At 40.7% G+C, this 19,996-nt stretch overlaps 1 protein-coding gene across 1 annotated transcript in view; it reads right to left on the bottom strand.

Moving 5' to 3' along the window:
* ENPP1 (ectonucleotide pyrophosphatase/phosphodiesterase 1) overlaps window positions 1–19,384 on the bottom strand; it is a 71,171-nt gene extending 51,787 nt beyond the window's left edge. The window contains exon 1 of the mRNA XM_004469793.5: window positions 19,212–19,384. Within this exon, the coding sequence (XP_004469850.2) occupies window positions 19,212–19,295 (84 nt within the window). The 5' untranslated portion in view covers window positions 19,296–19,384. The remainder of the gene's footprint in view (window positions 1–19,211) is intronic.
* Window positions 19,385–19,996: the final 612 nt, after the last annotated feature.

Here is a 19,996-nt window from a genome sequence, read left to right as displayed (position 1 = left end):
TCTCTCCAACCCATCTTTAACATCATGAAATTCAACTGAAGAAACATTTATTGCTTTCCTAAGAATATCCAATACGATACCTGCTTTAGAGCAGAAGGCATTTATCCTTAAAATTATGACAGCTTTGACAATTAAAGAATTAGTAATATTTATTATCTCAATTCACAGGTCTCAATTAATATTCACAGAAATCATTATGGGAACATCTATCAACTTACGGCCAGCACAGGTTGAAGGCTACATAATAAAAGGAAGTGGAAGTGCTAAAATAGCAAAGCAAGGAAGGAGTCATTTTGTGAAGTTTTAAGCAATAACTAGCAATTTATTAAGACACACACAATAACAAAGAAAATGCCACAAAAGCCAGGGAAATCACTCTTCTAATTGGGCAAGCCAATTTATTACCAACCCACTGCTTGTGAAAGTAACTACAATCAATAAGCAGAAAGTTCATGGAAACAGAGCATTGGGAAGCACTGTGGTAGTTTTCCCTGCCTCTGCACAGACTCATATGTATGAGGGAGAACCTGTGACAACCTGCTCAGGCCCAGTCGTGGAATCACTTCTAGGACTTCTCTGAGTGAGTGCCCAGCCAGCAAAGATCACAAGCCATCTCTTTCCCTCAAAGAGACTCCTACTTCTCTGGATAAGGAATCTCTGCTCTGTGGATGCCAGGCTAGCACTTTCCACAAACATAAAAGGGAAAATATTGGCTCTTAAATGAGAGGCATTAAGACAGAAGTACACAAAAACAAGCATCAAAGACAGCAATTATTTGACTTTCCAAGAATCCCCTATCAACACATTTTTTATGATAATGATTAATAGAACTGCTGGATGTGCACCATCATTTCAAACAGTACTTGCTTCTAATTTATGCTAGAAATAGTGTCATGTTTCTAGTGGATTAAAAATGCAAATACTTATTATATTGAATAAGTGGGAGAAATCAGAGGCAGCAGGCAGAATTTAATAGACTTTGCCTAAAGTGAATAATAATGGTGAGTGAGGAGGAAGCAGACTTGGCCCAATGGATAGGGCATCCGCCTACCATATGGGAGGTCCACAGTTCAAACCCCCCACCTCCTTGACCCGTGTGGGGCTGGCCCATGCGCAGTGCTGATATGAGCAGGGCTGTCCCCCGCATAGGGGAGCCCCATGCACAAGGAGTGCACCCTGTAAGGAGAGCCGCCCAGCACGAAAGAAAGTACAGCCTGCCCAAGAATGGTGACACACACAGAGAACTGACACAACAAGATGACACAACAAAAAGAAACACAGATTCCTGGTGCCACTGATAAGGACAGAAGCAGTCACAGAAGAACATGCAGTGAATAGACACAGAGAGCAGACAACTGGGGGGGAGGGCGGAGAGAAATTAAAAAAAAATAATGGTAAGTAAGGAGAACTATATCCATATTGAAAAAACACACCCTTTTTTTTGAAATACGGATGGTCTCTTTTACCCATATCTTTCTTTTTAAAGAACAGAAGAGAAAAAGAAATGAAGGCAGAAAGGGTGACAAAGTTTTGTAACAAAGGCATAAAACAGAAATCTTTAAACTATTAATTTAACTACTGGCTCTCTTAAGTACTCCCCATATGTCACTTAAGGCTCTAAGCTTTTAATTTTACCTACGTAAAAAAGAAAGATAACAGCAAAGGTATCTGTGAAAACATTCAGATATGTCATCATGTAAATGAAAGAGAAAGAACACAATGCTTCCAATCTAATATAATTGGTTAGTAGGGCCTGATAATGGAAAATACAGTTCAAAACAAACATTCTGAATTTAACAGTGTAGTTTTGTTTGAACCAGTCTATTGGGAAGATTCTTCTCCAAACCAAAATCAATAGTCCAGAAAAGGTTTTCTGACATATTAGATATTTAAGCAAATAGTCTTATCATAGTTTCCCTGCTTTTCAATGAATTTTCTCAGTAAAAAATCATTTGAGGAAAAGATACAGAAAGCTCTTATCAGTAACCCATAGCAGCTGGTAATGATAAGTAAAAAATAACTTTTGGGAAGGTCAGGTTAAAATGACATATCAAATTTAAAAGCTGGTTTAAGAAAGCACAAAAAAGTTAGCATTTTACCAGTTAAAAGGTAAGGAACTTGTTAAAAATTCTAGCCATTTGCAATTAAAAATAGAGGGCAAAATTGAGGCCCTAATCACAAAGAAACAATAGTTCCCCTGCCTTTATACCCAATGAAAATGTATAACATATTTTGGTCTTTGTGATCTTGAGAAAGCCACATTGTCTACAGCTCTTTCATTAATAAAATGAAGGACTGGACTGGGTATTTTCTATGCTGCATAACAAATCTCTCCGAATCAGTTCCTCCCTGATAACAGAGCCTGCTTCAATTTGGCTCACCTCCAACCCCATATCCTGTTCCCTCTACATTTGTAAGATTCTTGATTGAATGTAAGCCATTGGGATCAACAATAAGGCCTGCCTAGAACTATGTGAAACACCAGTGCTGCCATACTTTCCAAGGTTAAGTACAAACAGTGTCTGAGACACACCTGTACCGTATCCTTCATGTTTGAAATCTCTGCTGGGACCCAGAGACTCTTCCAGGGAATGGGTGTATCTAGGACAGGGATTTGCCTCTTCTTTCATGTCTTTTTATTTTTGTTTCAAGAAGCCTGAAGGTGGTAGTGCCAGAAAGTAAAAGTGTTAAATACACACACACATACATAAACATGCAATAATGGAGGTATGTCAATGGGGCATGACAGCCATCTAAAAGTGCTCCCAATGTCCAAAGCATGAACAATTTGAACAACAAAATAAAAAATTGTAGTTTTAGGTTATAATCCAAGTTATAAAATAAATATCCATGAGTTCATACTGCTGTAAATAAATGGGGAAAACAGATCTCCAGTGCAGAAGAATTCCAAATAATTTATGTAGTAACTCCACCTCAAAGGAGAAGAAGCCTAACTCCTTGGCCCTTAAGTGTGAGCTGACATTGTAATTTCCTTCCAAAGAGCAGAGTATGGAAAGGAAAGACAAAAAGGATCTTTACACAGGAGAAGCCTGACAAACACTACCTCACCAGGGGATCAAGGTCAACATCATCAGCAATCAGCAATAAATCATGTTGACAGCATAAACTCTTGATATGATGTGATGAGAAAAGCATTTTACCTCTGTAATCTTTCTCCCCCAAAACCCATAATCCAATTCTAACCATTAGGAAAACATCAGACAAATCCCAATTGAGGGACTTTCTATAAAATGTCTAACCTGCATTCCTCAAAACTCTCAAGGTCATCAAAAATAAGGGAAGTGGATGTAGCTCAAGTGGTTGAGCACCTGCTTCCCATATGTGAGGTTCCAGTTTCCGTCCTTGGTACCTCCTAAAAACAAAAAAATGAAAAAAACCGGTACATCTAAAAAAAAAAAAAAACCAACAAGGAAAGTCTGAGAAACTGCCATAGCCAAGACAAGCCTAAAGGTATATGATAACTAAACAACTAAATGTAATATGGGGCTCCCGGGACAGAAAAAGGACATTAGCAAAATCCTAATGAAATGTGAATAGAGTCTGGACTTCAGTTAATAAGAATGTATGGATATCACTTCACTAATGCAAGACATTAACTGATAGGGAAACTGGTTGTGGGACCTCTGTACTACTGTCACAGGTTTTCTATAAATCTACAACTATTTGTTACATTTTTTAATTAAAAAAAAAAAGAAAATGAAATATCATAAATCCATATTGCTCCACCATAAGAATTTCCATCATTCAAAATTTTTGGTGTATTTTCTTTTAATGTTTTTTTAAAATACATATATTCACTCAAACACATATATGTACCTATTAAGACTATTCTGTATATAATTTTGTTTTCTCTTTTTGCATTGAATGCTATTTTATAAACATTTTCTTTATCAAGAAATCTTTCTAAGATTTTATTTAGGTTATACAGACTCATATTTGGGATGCAAAAAATATATAAACAATGAGAGTATTTTAAATTTTTTAAAAATGCAAATTAAAGTATAGCTACAGTCTTTGTCCCATTTTATATGGAAGAATGCACACACAAATGTTAACATCAGTTATAACCAAAAGGTATGATTCTCTGGGGGACTTTTTACCCCCTACAGTTCAGCAATATATGATTAAAAAACAAAACAAAACAACAATACGCAGGCATTGTGTTCCCATCAATTCCCTGCCTGTGGTGGGCAGTGTGGCGAGCCACCCCAATCCCCTTCAGGAATGAAGGAATCCCTCCTGCAGTGCTGAGCTGGGAATGCAGCCCTAATGAGTGTGTCTCTGAAAAGAAGCCACGTTTTCAAGGTCATGCCCCCGGGGCAGCTTGCTCCCTCTTGGACAACTCTAAAGGATCCTGCTAGTTTAAGTATGCCCGTGGCTTGCCTTCCACTGAGTCTGCATCCCAGCTCAAGCTCATCCTCTGCCCACTCTTGCTTCTGTACCTTCCCTTGCACAGGTGCTTATCTCAAGAGGCTGTTGCCTGAGGAACCCAACCTGGGACACTGTCTTTGGCCTGAGCCGCTCCTCAAGGTCATACCAGCTTTCTTGTGGTTCTCTAGGTTGCCATATTGCCCCACCATCCCATTTGGCTTTCAGCTCTTCCAACACCATTGTAACTTGTTTCCTTTATGAAATTCCTTTGATTAATTGCCAGGTATGGCCTGAATAAAACAGCAAATAATCAGACCATAAAGAAAAAAAAAGGGGAAGAGAAAGAGAGAGAAAAAAACATTAACCCCTCCAAAGGTATGATTCAAACTAAAGTTAACAAAGACAAAGAACTTTCCATTTTGAAAGTTGCCTTGTTTTATTATTCTCAAAACACCTAGATGTCCCCCCCTCCAAATTAATTAAATCTTGCTTCAGTTGTATTTTAAGGAAAAGAACACTGCCCTAAAAATCCTGAAAACAGGTTTTTCTTTTGAGGCTATGATCGAGAAAGATATGACTCATTAAATAAAGGTTGTATTATTATTTTTTTAATTTAGACTCTTATGATAGGAAAAGGAAGGAAAGTACTTTATTTATTGGACAGGACAGCCCTTCCGACCCTCAGGCAGAAGACAAAAGAGATGAACTGAAAGGTAAAGAAAGCCCTATGGATCTTATCCAAAAGACATAATTTTTCTTGCCCAGGCAGGTAGTAGGTTAGATGAAGAGCAAAAAGTGGAAAGAACATCACGATTAAGTTTATGTGATATATTCCTGCATGGGTTTTGTTTGTTTATTTCTGAAGTTTCTGGAACGTAGCCACCAGAGCCCCTGCATTTATTCTTGGAAAATGCGTTCAGTGGGACAAGACAAAAAAAGACTACTATACAGAGGATTTTTCGTCATTCTTCTTGAGGATAGGAAATGGGAGAACAAGGAGAAAGAACCAACCATTTATTTTCAGTAACAGCCCAGTGTTAGTCAATCACAACTATACCAGCAACTTAAATACACAATTTTAAAAACTGGTCATGGATACATGGGTTTATAACTGGTGAGGGAACAGAACCTTAGAAATGTGTTATCCTTTAAAAGTAAGTATTTAACCTTAATTCAACTTAAATACAGTGATAGTCATTTGGATGAGAAATCTTAAACATTCACAACTTAGCCATTTTAAGTAATTTATTGTGTTCTATTAGCAAATGTTTCTTGAAGAAGTGGTATGTACATTTTCATTGTTAGGTGCTGAAAGAACTACAAAAGTAGGGGGAAAAACCACTACTATATCTTATCCTTTAGGTGCTAGCCAAAAGAAGTTTCTAAGATGACAAACGGGTTCTATATACCTGTGCTGTCCAATATTGGCCACACGTTGCCACTGAAGACTTGAACTGTGGCTACTATGATTGAAGGACCACATGTTTAATTTTATTTGACTTTAATTTAAATTTTGACTTAAACAGCCTAGTGTGGCCAGTGGTTATCACAGCAGACTGTGCAGGAGTATGAACTTAAAACCTAGTAGAGAGATTGAGAGGTAAAGAATTTTCTTGCTTGTCTGTCTGATTATTATTATTATTATTGAAATAATGAAAATGCTTTAATGATGCTTGAAGCGATGAATGCACAACTATGTGATTATACCAAATACCACTGATTGTACACTTTGGATGAACTGTATGCTTGATTAATATGTATCAATAAAATTGATGTGTTTAAAAAAATAAAAAGGGAAGTAGGGATAGAGCAAGTAAACAAAACAAAATCCCTGCCCTTCTCCACTCTAATGGAGAAGACTGAAAAAAAAACAAAACTAATCTTAAAGGGTGCTAAAATGTAAAATTAATAAAATAAAGTATGTTTATTTCAACTGACAAAAAAAAAACCTAGTAGAAAAGGGAAAGATGGTTATGAAATTGCCAAGCAAATTTGTTCCTGCACTAAAGCTAAAATGGGCCTTCTAAAATATAAATCTTGTTGCTATGAACAAAAATAAAAACAAAATCAGAAAAAAGGTTCAGTGATTTTCAAGTACTCGGAAAACAAAAGTCAGGAGCCCTATGATCAGGTTGGTTGCATATATGCTACCTGAATAAAAACCCACAGAACTGTACAACGCAAGCAGTGGCCCCTAATTAAACTGTGGACCACAGTTAAGAGTGAAAGTATAACACTGTTTCATTAGCCGTAGCAAAGGTATCCCACTAATGCAAAATGTTAGTAATAGGGAAAACCATGTGTTAAGGGTGGGGGTACACGAGAACTCCTTTATCCACATGATTTGTCCATATACCTATGACTGCTCTAATAAAAATTTTAAAATCAAGTTCAAAAGCCCTAAGATGGTCTGCAAGGTCCTGACCAGGCCTGGCCCCTGGCAGCCTTCCTGGCTTTCCTCACACATCACATAGCACCCCGCCCTCCGCACCCCAGCCACCCAGCCTTCTGCCGTTCTGGATGGACCATGCTCCCGCCCACCCCAGGGCCTTGGCACTTGCCACCCCCTCTCCTCAGAATATTCTTCTCACTGCCTTGGGGACATGCCTCCTCAGATCTCCGTGACTGGCCAGTTTTCCTGCACAGCCTCTTGACCAGCTCCAGGGGAGCAGGTGCAGTGTGAGATATTATGTGATTCTGATCGATATCTGCAGAGATGGATGATAACGAGGAGAAGCCTTCCCATCGCCACCCCTGACCATTAGGTCCCCCAGCCTTTAGCAGGGCAGCTCACACAGCGGGAACTCTTTAAATATTTGTTGAATAAATTTCTAGCCATTACCATAGCAATAATAATAATAAACCCTCATCTAGCATCTACCACCCATCACTTTGCTAATTATTTTACATTAGCATACATATAGTCTACATATATTAATTCATTTTATCCTCACAACAAAACTATGAGGTAACTACTACTATGATCCCCATTTCACAGATGAGGAAACGAAGGCACAGAGAAGTTCCCTGACGTGCCCAAGGTTACACAGCAGTGAGTGTAGAGATAGGATTTAAATGGCAGCCGTCTGGCTCCAGAGTCTGGTCCATAACCACTAAGTCCTAAGGCCCCTCTATGATCAACTGGCAAATGAGTAGTTCAGGGACAGGAGAGATGGGGCCACAGAGCAGTTAGGAATATTCCATGCCAGAGGATAAAGTGAATTGAATCTTAAGGGTTGCCTGGTGTTGGGTGAGAAAAGAGAGGTGAAATGATCATCCTTGGGACAGACAACAGAAATAACCTGTACACCGTGTGCTGGGGGAGCAGCCCAAGTCTGAGCTGACAGGAATGGAAGTTTCATTTCACCAGAGCTGGAATATTTGTGGGAGATACGCATATTGAACCCCTTTTTGACTCTCTAAATTGGCAAAGTACCATAAGGGTAGAGGATGACCAAAAAATATGTGAGCCTTTCCAAGTCTTAAATTCAAGTTAGACATTTATTTAAAGCAGTGGGAACCACAAAGCTCCACTGAGGTGTGGATGCCAGACCAGTATCCACCAGCCAAGTGGTCTACTCCCTCTCCCCCACAGAATTACGTCAGTTAAAGGAGGTAAGAGCTTGGCATGGGGTCTGTCCAACAGCTAACTCAATATGTGCAGGCACGTATTGAACAAACACTTCGTTGCACCTACTGTGTGCCAGGCTCTCCTCTATGTGCTTGACCAAGAGTGCGTGATACAGAGCCACATGGTTATGCCATGGGCCTTAAGAGCCGCCATGAACAGATGGAACTGCTCATGACCACACCTCAAATGACGAAGCGCCCTACTCAGGTGATGAGAAATAAGAGCAGAAAGGAGCTTGGGCACAGAAGTATACATTTGCCCTTCAGACATTGTGGCAGTTTCTGAGACTTTCTAAGCAGAGACACTGTGCAAGGAAGTCATTATTTTAGGAGAACTGTCATCAAACTGTGAGAAAGAGGTTGAAGCATGGGTTGTGGAGATGGAGCTGAAGAATGATGCAGAAGATGTGCACTAAAAAAAAAAAAGTGAAAAATTCTTAGGGATTGAACTGTGTCTCCAAAAATATACATTGAAGTCTTAAGCCCCAGACCTCACAATGTGACCTAATTTAAAAATAGGGCCGTGATAGATAGAATTAGGCAGGTTAAATGAGGTCATACTAGAAAGGAGGGGGCCTTAAACTTTCATGACTGGTGCCCTTAGAAGAGGAAACTTAGACAAAGACAGACAGAGGGAGAACTCTAGGATTGTAGACAAGAGGCTAGGAGAGGCACTGCAAGATTCTCTCTGCAGGTTTCAGAGGCAGTCTGGCCCTGCCAACACCTTGACTTCAGATTCCTAGTCTCCAGGAGGGTGAGACAATAAATTTCTGTTGTTTTAAGCCACCTAGTTGGTGGAACCTTGTTATGGCAACCCTAGGACCCTAAGACAGGGACTGATGATGTATAAAGTATAAGTAAGGATTGTTTCAAAGATTGCCCCTTGAATAAGGTTAGTAAGTTGAAAGTATCAAAATTATATTCATGAAAGACACATTAAAAAGCTGTCTAACAATGGTAAACTCTCACAATGGAATAGAAACCAAAAAAGGATATAGATCAATACATATATAGTATAAGCCTATCAAAAATAACTGATAGATATATATTAATATATCAAAGTCCTGGAAAGCAAGAAACCAAAATGTAGTAAGTTGAAAATAATTTTTGCATTTTTACTATTGGTCGGACCCAAATAATTTTTTTGCATTTTCTGCACTATCTAGTATTTTTATAAGGTTTTAAGCTACCTATACAAAAATTTTAGACCAACCTAATTTAAATCCTTCATAGTACATAAAAATAAACAGAAAGTCAGAGGAGTGAAGTTCAAAGGTCACACAGCAAATAAGCCTTGTAAGCCAAGTTTAAGGCTCTATTATAATCCCATCTCTCAAGACCTTTGCCTGCATCATTCCAGAAAGATTAACATTTCTTTTTCTTTGAAATTTCCCAAAAGAAAACAAATGTATAAATATATGTTAACATTCTTCACATTTACTTCCTTTGAGCTGATCAATAAGGCATTTAAACAAATTATGTATAAGTGGGGTAGTTTTATACTTATTTCCTTGGTTAACCCAAGAATAGATAGGATCCACATACAGCTCCTTGCCCTACCCTCTTCCAGCCTGAATACTTTGCATTCACCTGTTTTCTAGTCTGCAGACTATTCTAATATAAATGATGCTGGGTGGCAGTTTATAGGAAGCTAATGCATTTGGACTATGAAGTGTTATGGAAAAAAATCTGTGCCAAAGACATTTAAACTGATTCAACACCACCTGAAAAAAAAAAAAACTGGTATAAGATTTCATTGTTTTGGTTTTGTGTCAAATTTATCGTTGATTGTTGAGGAGGAAATGCAGTGAAAATTTGGCATCGATTTCTACTGATGATATGATGTAAAGAATCTGCAGAGATAGCCTGGTGGATGGACAGCTGAACTGGAAAGAGTGCATGTTATCAGATGGCTGCAAGGGCAGAAGATTGGCACCGCTGAATGCAATGAGGAGCAATTAAAGGACAAGCCAGGACAGAGTAAGGAAAAGGCAAGTAGAGCATAAGAAAAGAGCAAGAGCACAAGCAGGCTCCAGAACGACAGAAACTGCACATGTGAAGGGAGGCAAGAGCCTTTGCTTGTTCAGTACACACCCCAAGAGTAATGGGGCTACTTTTATGAATGGAGTTAAGAGCTCAATACCTCCAGCAAAATCACCATTCAACCCAACACCACCACAGTTGAAGTCATTGAGGAATATTTAGTAATTTTTTAAAAATCACAGCATCATTTATGAAGTCAATAGCACAATAGTTGATCAGAACTCCCAGCTGAAGAAATTCCAATTGCTGCATCTTCTGTACCACCTCAATGTTCTATGGAATTTCTCAAACATTAATGTGCAAATAAATCCTCTGTGGATCTTAAGAAAATGCAGATTCTGGTTCAGAAGATCTAGGACAGAGCCCAAGATTCTGCATATCTCACAAGTTCCCAGGGGGTACTGACACTGCTGGTCTGTGAGCCACACATTAAGTAGTAAGGATGTAAAGTGTATTCTGAGAAAGGAGAAATAAAAACTTTGAAACTCATCAATGGTAACAAGAAAAACCACTGCTTATGCAAGGCAAACTGTATGCTGTAGAGCAAAGTGAAAAGTACCTTGCATCAGTATCTAATTTAATTCTCCCAACATCCTTTAACAAGTTTTCATAAGTTGTGGAAGCCAATATTCAGGATACTTATTTGCCTACATTCAAAAAGCTAAATAATGGTACCAGGATTTGAACCCAGTTCTGTCTGACTTCAAAGATATTGAGTATTAATAAACTACAGAAGTAAGATTAACAGAATTATTAGTCTGTGATCTTGGGAAGTCCCAAAATTTCTCCGCATCATGATTTCTTCATCTCTAACATGGGGGTAATGGCAGAGTCCATGGTGTGAATTAAATGTGGTAGTAAGTATACAAGTATTGAAACATAAAAAGGACTTTCCTTAAAGACACAATAGTTGGAATTCATTGATTCTTTGTATATGCCTTAATCTCCTTTCCCCTTCTCTTTACTTCCTAAAATATTACTGATGTTCACTTTTCTTTATAGCATAGCATGTATTCTCAAAACTTCTGTGCTAGGGGAATCACAGACATCTGTTAAGCTGCCGTCACCCAGACCTCACCTACCCCCACTTCCTTCTCTGGGGAAGTCACAAACACACATTAAGCAGCTTCAACTGCCCCCATCTCCCTTTCTATTGGGTTCAATTCCACCACCTGGGGGAGATGCCAGGTCTAAGGAATAGGCTCTGCTAGAACTTAAGCCTGGACACAGGGAATAAGCAGCCCCAAATGCTTATAGAACAAGAATTTTCAGTGGCAGGGCCCCCTCTCCCCAAGGTGATAAAATCCACATTGAACAGTGTAGACTGGCTTCTCTTCTCCAGTGTGAATTGGGGCATGTGGAGCTGCCCCCTACTCACCCAGACCTAGAGCAGTTTTCAGTTACCCCAGGAGAAGAGCTGCAATGGGATTTTTGCCCCCGCTCTTTTGGACACTTTGTGCTATGTAAGTGACAAAAAGAGCATTTGCCTTTTCTGGACTCTTTATACTGCGCAAGTAGTAAAGGGATCACTTACTGAAAGTTTCTGTTGTGCCCTTAGTCTGCGTTCCCATGGCACAGCATTGTAGTAACTCATGCCACATCCTGGTCTCAGGATGCCTTTCTCTCTTAAAAATTACTGTGGACCCCAAGAAATCAGTTCAGATAATTGCAGAAATTCTTCTTTAAGGCTACACCAAAATTCACTTGTGGTAACTTCTTAAAGGTAAATCACAACATGAAACTTGAAACCTTATTAATGAACTTTTTACTCTTACATTAAAATCCATTAGTCTACCTTGCACTTTGAATTTTGTAATATCATCTATGGGTCATTTGGAAAATGTTCACTCATATTGAGTTATGAGGATCTTCCAAACGTTGGCATGGCATCATACAATATTAAAAAAATGGCATCTCTTAATAACTCCACCAATTTCATTGGATGAGTTTTTAAGGATTGGGAAGCTGTCAAACACAAAATGGCAGATCCAAGTTTTCCAAACTCCTAATTTTTTATTGAGAGCTTAGATTTTATCATAGGCAACAGGTATTTTTATCTGTTTCGTCTGTTTTCTTGAGGTTACAAGCTAACATTCATTTTTGAGAAAAATGTGTGTCAAATACCTGAGTCTGAATAACCAGTTTGTCAGTTGTTCTTTCAAGTAAACATGACAAAAAGCAGCTAGTTCGGCTCACATGGCACCATAGCTCGACCTCAAGAAAATAATGGTACTTCAGTATGCAGGGGTACTATATGTATACTTCCAATTTTGTCACACAGAATATTGAAGAGATAATCTAAGGCTGAAATTTAATAAAATCAGCTTTATCAAGAGCATTTTTACTGCTTCACCAAGGACATTCTTCTACATGAAATTGTTTTTTTTTTTTTTTTTTTTACTGCCAGTACCCACACTACCTTGATTCTTACTAAGGCACTAGCAATTTTATGCATCACTATTTTTATATTATCATTGTCAGTCCAGTGAAAAGGAAAAAACACCTTGACACTGTTTTTACAACAGTTTTTACTTCACTGTCCCCAAGAAAGACTCTTAGGCATCCCCCAGGGATTTACTGACCATACTTTGAGAACTGTTGTTTTAATTTTTTGGCTGTAACTTTGTTCTACCTATTTTGTATTTTGCTTATAAACATGTTCATCTGAAATCACATAAAGATAGTCAGGGTATACGAGACTCCAAATAGAAAAATCTCATAAGTGCTGTATTTATTTTGCTGCACAATAACATCATTTAAAAAAAAAAAAAAAAACTACCAGGATTTGTTTTTAATCCTGTCTCTCCAAAGAGACCACAAAGCCCCAGATGGGCTATCTGGGCCCCAGACTCTTGCTCAGGCCAAAAGGCAATCTAAAGGAAGAAACCTGCTTTAGGAAAAACAGTCCTTTCTCAGGAATCTTCCAAAAAGTAACGAATTTTAAGGCTCCCAAAACACCTATATTAGAACTGTTGCCAGTTAAGTATGTGCAAAGTCCTAAGAAATGGAGAGAAACTAATCAAAGCCATAAATAAGAAATGCTTTTGAGAACTCCCTCCTCCCAGAATGACTTTACTATCATGACTCCCTATTTCCCTAGGCTAGTACTTTGTAAAATGTATCAAGAGAGAAAATCAAATTAAGAAGAAAACCCCCAAAGGAATGAATACCCTGGCAGCTCACAATAACACATGATCACTGGCTTCATGCTGATATGATCACTGGTTGTATGCTGGTTTTGGCTCACGCCCAGTGAAATTTAGTTACTGAACTACCAAAAGACACATATGTCTCACCAGCCAAGCAATCTACAGTGCCATTGAAAAGAAATCTTTCAAAGTCAAATTATATACCATATATATATTGGAGTGGGCAAAGAAGAGATGAAAACTGCATGGCAGACAACAGTTGGTGAATCAGATCATAATATTTAGTCATCAAGAAGGTAAATGGGTAGATGATATTAACCCTCATTCCAGAACAAAAATCTGTAGTTGAAAATTCTGAAGTTCAGTTATCATAGTCTACTACTTACTAATGGTGTAATTTCGCCTATAAATGAAATCCACTGTTTCTTAAAGTGCAGTCAATGGATGACCTACATCTGAATAACCTAAGATGCTTGTTAAAAATGCAGATTCCTTGGGTCCATTCCAGATCTTCTCAACAATAATCTCTGTGACTGGATCTTAAATAAGTTCCCATGTGACTCCTATGCACATTAATGTTTGAGAAATCTGACTGAATTCTTCTGAGACTCAGTTACCATATCTATATAGAGGTGATAGTCACCACAATTTCCTGTTCCAGAGTTACTGAGTTTCAATTAAAAATACGTGGAAAAAGGCTTTCTAAAACTGCATAAGTGTTATGTGAATGATTATAATTATCTAAACTTTTACCATCTACTTCTCTGCCAAGTCTTCTAAAAACTAAAAGAGAAGGAGCAGAAAATAATGAAAAATAAAGTAGCTAGCTATTATCCTAATTCTTGTGGTTGAACCTCAGATAACAAATGCTCAGAGAATAGAGTGTTCTAGTTAATATTTAGTTGAACTTTCAGGTTACTCTTTTCAAAAATCCTCTTGAAAATATTATTTTTTCTTTCCTTGGTAAATACATAATTTAGCCTTATTTAGTGCCAAAGGATTTTCATGCTGGGCCAGAAGTCTCAACATCAGTTCTTGCTCCACCAGATTTAGGCTTAAAAGAATAATCTATGTTTTACCTTTTGAAAGAGTAGTCTATGTTCTGCCTTGAATTCATTTACTAAAAGATTTCTTGTTTGTTTTCTTGTTTGGGGGATATTTTATGGTTGATGGGGGCATGCTTATTTTAACCAAAGGCAGATCTCTAATTACAATTTGTATTCCAAGCTTATTTGTTCCTAAGTTGTTTGAAACTTGGAATGTCTCTCCTCCTAGCAAAAAAAAAAAAAGTTATAAATCATGATTAAGTTCTCTGGCTTGCCCTATAAGCCCCTACATAATATGGATGAAATACATTTGCTATTTAAAAATAAATGCACACACAAATATTTTACAATGGTATTCATTAAACCATGAAACAAAACTTGAGTATGAATTTTCATTTAACTCTTATACTGATACCTCAGGAAAACAGAATTAGTTGGAGTGAGATGAGATGCTGGTAGTTAAAAATTTCTGAATAGATTCTAAAAAAGTTAGTGGCCCTGGTTCTTCATTATACAAAACACGGAAGGTCTCAATAAATATGGTTGTCTCGGATTCTCTTTTTTTTTTAAAGATTTATTTATTTATTTATTTCTCTCCCCTCCCCCCGCCTCAGTTGTCTGTTCTCTGTGTCTATTTTGCTGCATCTTCTTCTTTGTCCGCTTCTGTTGTTGTCAGCAGCACGGGAATCTGTGTTTCTTTTTGTTGCGTCATCTTGTTGCATCAGCTCTCCGTGTGTGCGGCACCATTCCTGGGCTGACTGCACTTTCTTTCGCGCTGGGTGGCTCTCCTTACAGGGCGCACTCCTTGCGCGTGGGGCTCCCCTATGCGGGGACACCCCTGCTAGGCACAGCACTCCTTGCGCGTATCAGCACTGCGCATGGGCCAGCTCCACACGGGTCAAGGAGGCCCGGGGTTTAAACCGTGGGCCTCCCATGTGGTAGATGGACACCCTAACCACTGGGCCAAGTCCACTTCCCTCAGATTCTCTTGAAAGTCATGATTAGGATACAGGGGGCAGGTGAGGGCAAAACTGGGTATCTAGAGTTAACTGTACAGTGGGATAGAAGGGGGAAAAAAGGTGTTAAAAGGGTGGCTGGATATAGGGAGAAGGAGCTGAGATGGAAGTGGTAAGAAGGAAGGGTGAGAAGGAGAAAAGAGCACAGCATGGCCTGAGAGCAAAGAAAGGAAGGAACAGAAATCTATGCAGGTCCTTCAGGAGCCCAAGGACTGAATTTGGGGGGTGACCACAAAGTCACCGAAACAGAGAGGGTCTTGGGTTAAGTGAGGCAGTCTCTCATTTCTACCTGCAGGACTGGCCACACTTGGGTCTTTGTATCCAAGGAAAGGCCCAATGGTTAGAAACAATTTGGATTCCAGGCTGCTGCAGAGGCTGTTTGGCTTCTTCTTAGACACACTGGTCTTAGTTGGGAACTTTTCCTTATAGTTCATTCACTATCTCCTCCATCTCATGAAGCCTGAGTAAAATGATATCTCAGGTTTGATCTTATTCCTGGATTTCTAACCAAGTGTCATCTCTCCTAGCACATCCATATTTGGATTCCTGACTTCAACTGGCTGTATGGGTAGATTCGGCCTTCCCATTGTGCCCTTTTCCAGGTCAAAGTTCAAATCGGTCTAACTAAAAAGCAGTTCATTCATTCACTCAACCAAAAACAGGCACTGAAGATTTACATGTCGTATTAGGCCCTGGGGTGACACAACAGTCCTTTTGGGGTTCCTACAAATCCTTGGGGCATTTTATGAGAACATCAAACACTTACACCATCAGGGACAAACAGAAGACTTCTCCGGCCTCAAAGATGCTCTGGTCATTTTGAAACAAAATGCTAAACTGTGGCTTAACAGATATTAAATTTATAAACCAACAGCAATGTCAATGACGAGCCTGATTAAGGGGTATTCTGACTCTTCTCCAGGCTTGTCTTCTAGATAAAACTGTGGGCTGCAGGGGAAAGGGAAAGAAGCTAACAGTTAATAACTTTCACACCCAAACTTCAGATAAACAAGGCCAACTTCTGCCTCTCACAAAGAACTCTTTCATCAGACACTGAAAGTTGTTTTCAATGACAGCAACCCACACACAGAGCCCTTCACATATACACAGGTAAATGTATTCATAAGCACGGCAGACACTCACAAACACAAAAAATAATTCTTTAGGAGAGCTACCCGAGAACTGTATTGCAATGTGTTTGAAAATTACCAGCCCCAGGAGAAGGATGAAGAGGTGAAGCATAGGACATTTTAAGTCAGTGAAACCATTCTGTGTGATACCTTAACAGTGGATACAGGAATGTATGCATTTGTCAAAACCTACAGAACTGTACAACCCAAAAGAGTGAGCCTTACTGTAAACTATGGGCTTTAGTTACTAATAACACATGAATACTGGTTCATTGATTGTAACAAATGAACCACACTAAGGTAAGACATTAATTATAGGGGAAACGGGGGGGGGGGGGGGGGGGGCGGGGGCTTGGATATGGGAACTTTTTGCATAATTTTTCTGTAAACCTAAAACTGCTCTTAAGATCATTTTAAAAAACAGCAGCAAAAAGTTCTGCTCTTTTAAAGTAACGCAAAGGGAAAAAGAAGGACATTTCAAACAAATCTCCAAATCCAACCTCCGTGGAAGTTTCATTTCCAAACTTGACTTGGAATCAAGGAAAGTTATCCAGTATTTCACGTTTCTATGGAAGCATATAGAACGCAATGCTTGCATTTTACTCCTTGGAGTTTTCCACCACCTGGCCCAGTTCCTAGGCTGAGCATTTCCAGTGCGTGGGGCCAAAATAATCTAGAGCAGCGCCTGCCGGTGCTCCCCTAGGATGACAGGGGAGAGGCAAGCACTGCGCAGGCTCTCCCCTTTGGCATCCACTTTCAGCAGCCTACATCCTTCAGGTTTAACTAAGTAAATTTCATAAAAGTGTAACAGTCCTATTTCCATTGATTTATTCTCTCTCAGCTGGCCAACCTCGTGTGCTTCTAACCATGTGGCTGAGGCACACCTCAGTCAGGAGTCTGTTCTAGTCCCAATCCCACAATGCATTTAGTCCAATCAGTATCTTCAGCTTTGAGAAAGTATGTTGATGTTTAAGCTGAAAAAGAAACCCCAGCATTGCTGCTCCTTTCGAGAAGACAGGTCCCATAACTGTTGCTTTTTTGAGACTTTTCGCTTTGTAAGTGCTTCATTTGGGGAACTTGTGAGGGAAAGAGGATATTAAAGCAGGAAAGAGAAAGAATAAACAAGAGGTCTAGAGATTCACTCTCAGTTCAGTCATTAAATAGGAATTTCAATAATAAAGGGATGGGTTTGGTGTTTGCTTGTATATTAACATCTCACAGTATTCCATCAAAAGATTTGAGGTAAGAAGTCTTTCCAAATCAACCCATGTGTAACAGAAAAGACTTGCATCTAGTGGGATTTAAAATACCGTTGATTGTCCTACTTGTAGAAATAGGTCCCATATTGCGCCATCTGAGCCCCTGGGAATGCTGTTTGACCAGCTTACTGCAGATGCCAAAATTCCTGGCCCTAAAGGCAGACCTTTGTGATACTTACTGTGGATCTATAAGTTACTGGGTAGGAAAGATTTAAACGCCACTTTTAGCAACGGGTACACCTTCCAAAGTACTAGGTATCTTTAGAAACAGTATTACATTGGAGTTACTTCCAGACTCAACATAAAATTATTAACTACCTCATAGTGTGCTAAATACCTGAAGGTGCTGATACTACAACATTTAAGTGATTATAAGAGCTAAAATTTTCCATTAACAAAAAACAATTCAATAGACTAAAATTAAATAAATTCTACCAATATGGTGTGCTATAGACTCAGGAAACACTGATATATGATGCAAAAAGATTCTTGAGATACAAACGTCATGTAGTTTGTGGCACTTCCTGTCGAACCTCTGGCTTCTTTTAAAATAATTTATAGAACACCATCTCTTAAGTCTAGGAATGTTGGTTTCTCAAAGTACTGTAACATTATCAGGATACCCAAAATATAGTCAAAGTGGAAAGGCTCACCACAAAACGATTTCAAAAGTCAGAAAAGATATTCTCTACAGAGGATTGCTCGCTCCTAACAATACAGGGACAATATATTTTAGGGTGTACTATACATACAAACCCATGACTTCCATACAATACAATAGAAATAATTACGTCTCCTTGCGGTTTTCAGTGTATCTACCCACATATATTGTTCCATTTGATCCTAACAATAATCCTCTGCCATTCACAATTTTACCACAGGTCTGGGGAGCCTGAGCAATGCAAGGATCATCAATGGAGCACCACCAACCCGGGCCTCAGACGCAGCCCAGCACTTGCCACCTTAGATTTAGAGTGAAAAACAAGCCCCGAATTTCATAAAGTTGACGGATCCTGCAACCGTCATAACAAAACAAAGGAATGACAGGTAATTGCTGTACCAACAAAAACCGTGTAGTCTATGGTTAGAGGGGGCAATCAGTCTACGCATCACATTATATGAACATTGACGAAACTTCTGAACAGGTGCAAAGAAATGCAAAAGTGCTTTCTCAAGTTCTTGTTCCATCTTCTGAAACTGGAATCAGCTAATACAAGTCAAGTCATCCATGCTGCACCCAGAGCCACCCAAGAGGTCAAGCGCTGCTGCAGCGTCCTAAGACCAATGTCCTTCGAGGTGGGCGTTTTTCCCCCCTGAAAGTCTTCTAACCTCTGCATCTTCAGAACCGCCTTTTTTTAATTTAACAGCCAGCTTCCAGAGACACCCTTAAAAGCAAGGGGAATACAAAGGGACCTGAACCACCCCGCGGCACCTGGGAAGTGTGACAAGCGGCGATGAGCAGGGTGCACCGGTGAGGGGCGCTCGCAGCCGCCCCTCTTCGCGGGGGTGCTGACCGCCCCGTCCCGGGCGCGCCCCCACCACCTACCAGCGAGAGCACCTTGTAGGTGTTGGGATCCTTGGCCGCGCGGGCGCCCCCCGCCTTCTCCAGCGGCTCGTCACCCAGGTCCATGGGGGCCAGCAGCGACGCGGCCGCCTGCGCCTCCCCGGGCACCGGGCCTGGGTGGCGGCCGTTCCCCGCCGGGCCCTCCCGGGGCCCGCGCCCGCCCTCGCCGCGCTCCATGGTGCCCGGCTCGGCGCGCCGCCCGCAGCCGCCGCCTTTAAGAGGCCGCGCGGCCCCGCCCCGGCCCGCTGCCCCCCCGCCCGCCCGCCGGCCCGGGCCCGGCCCGCTGCCCCCCCGCGGCGCGGCGGCGAGGGAAAGCAACCCGACGCCCCGGGCGCCCCGGCTTCCTGGCCAGCGCCCGGCCTGGGCGCGCGAGTTATTTTGGGCGCGGGCGTGGGCGAGCCACTCACTTCCCCCCGAGCCCGCGCCGGGGCCCGGCCGAGCGCTTGGCGGGAGTCGCCGTGCGTGGCTGAGCCGCCCGGGCGGGAGATCGCGGGGTCCCCAGATCGTGCCGGACGACGAGGGGCCGAGCGAGAGAGGGATGCGACCTCGGATGCCCGCCCAGCTCCCAGAAGGCGGGAGACGGTGGAGAGGGGAGTCTTGGGACCGACCCGTGTGTGTCCGAATGGAAATGGCCCGTAGGGTCGAGCGTGGGGGAGAAGACTTGCCTTTTCTCCCAAACAAGAATCCCCCAAAGCTCTGCTACCCACTGCCCGGGCTACTCCGAAGGGACGAGCCTTCCTTAAAATGCTGCATATGGTTTTACAAAT

This window comes from Dasypus novemcinctus, chromosome 11, assembly GCF_030445035.2.
Source record: "Dasypus novemcinctus isolate mDasNov1 chromosome 11, mDasNov1.1.hap2, whole genome shotgun sequence".
In the NCBI taxonomy this organism is placed as follows: Eukaryota; Metazoa; Chordata; class Mammalia; order Cingulata; family Dasypodidae; genus Dasypus; species Dasypus novemcinctus.
Note: the sequence above shows the minus strand (reverse complement) of the source record. Positions and strands in the feature narration are given on the sequence as shown.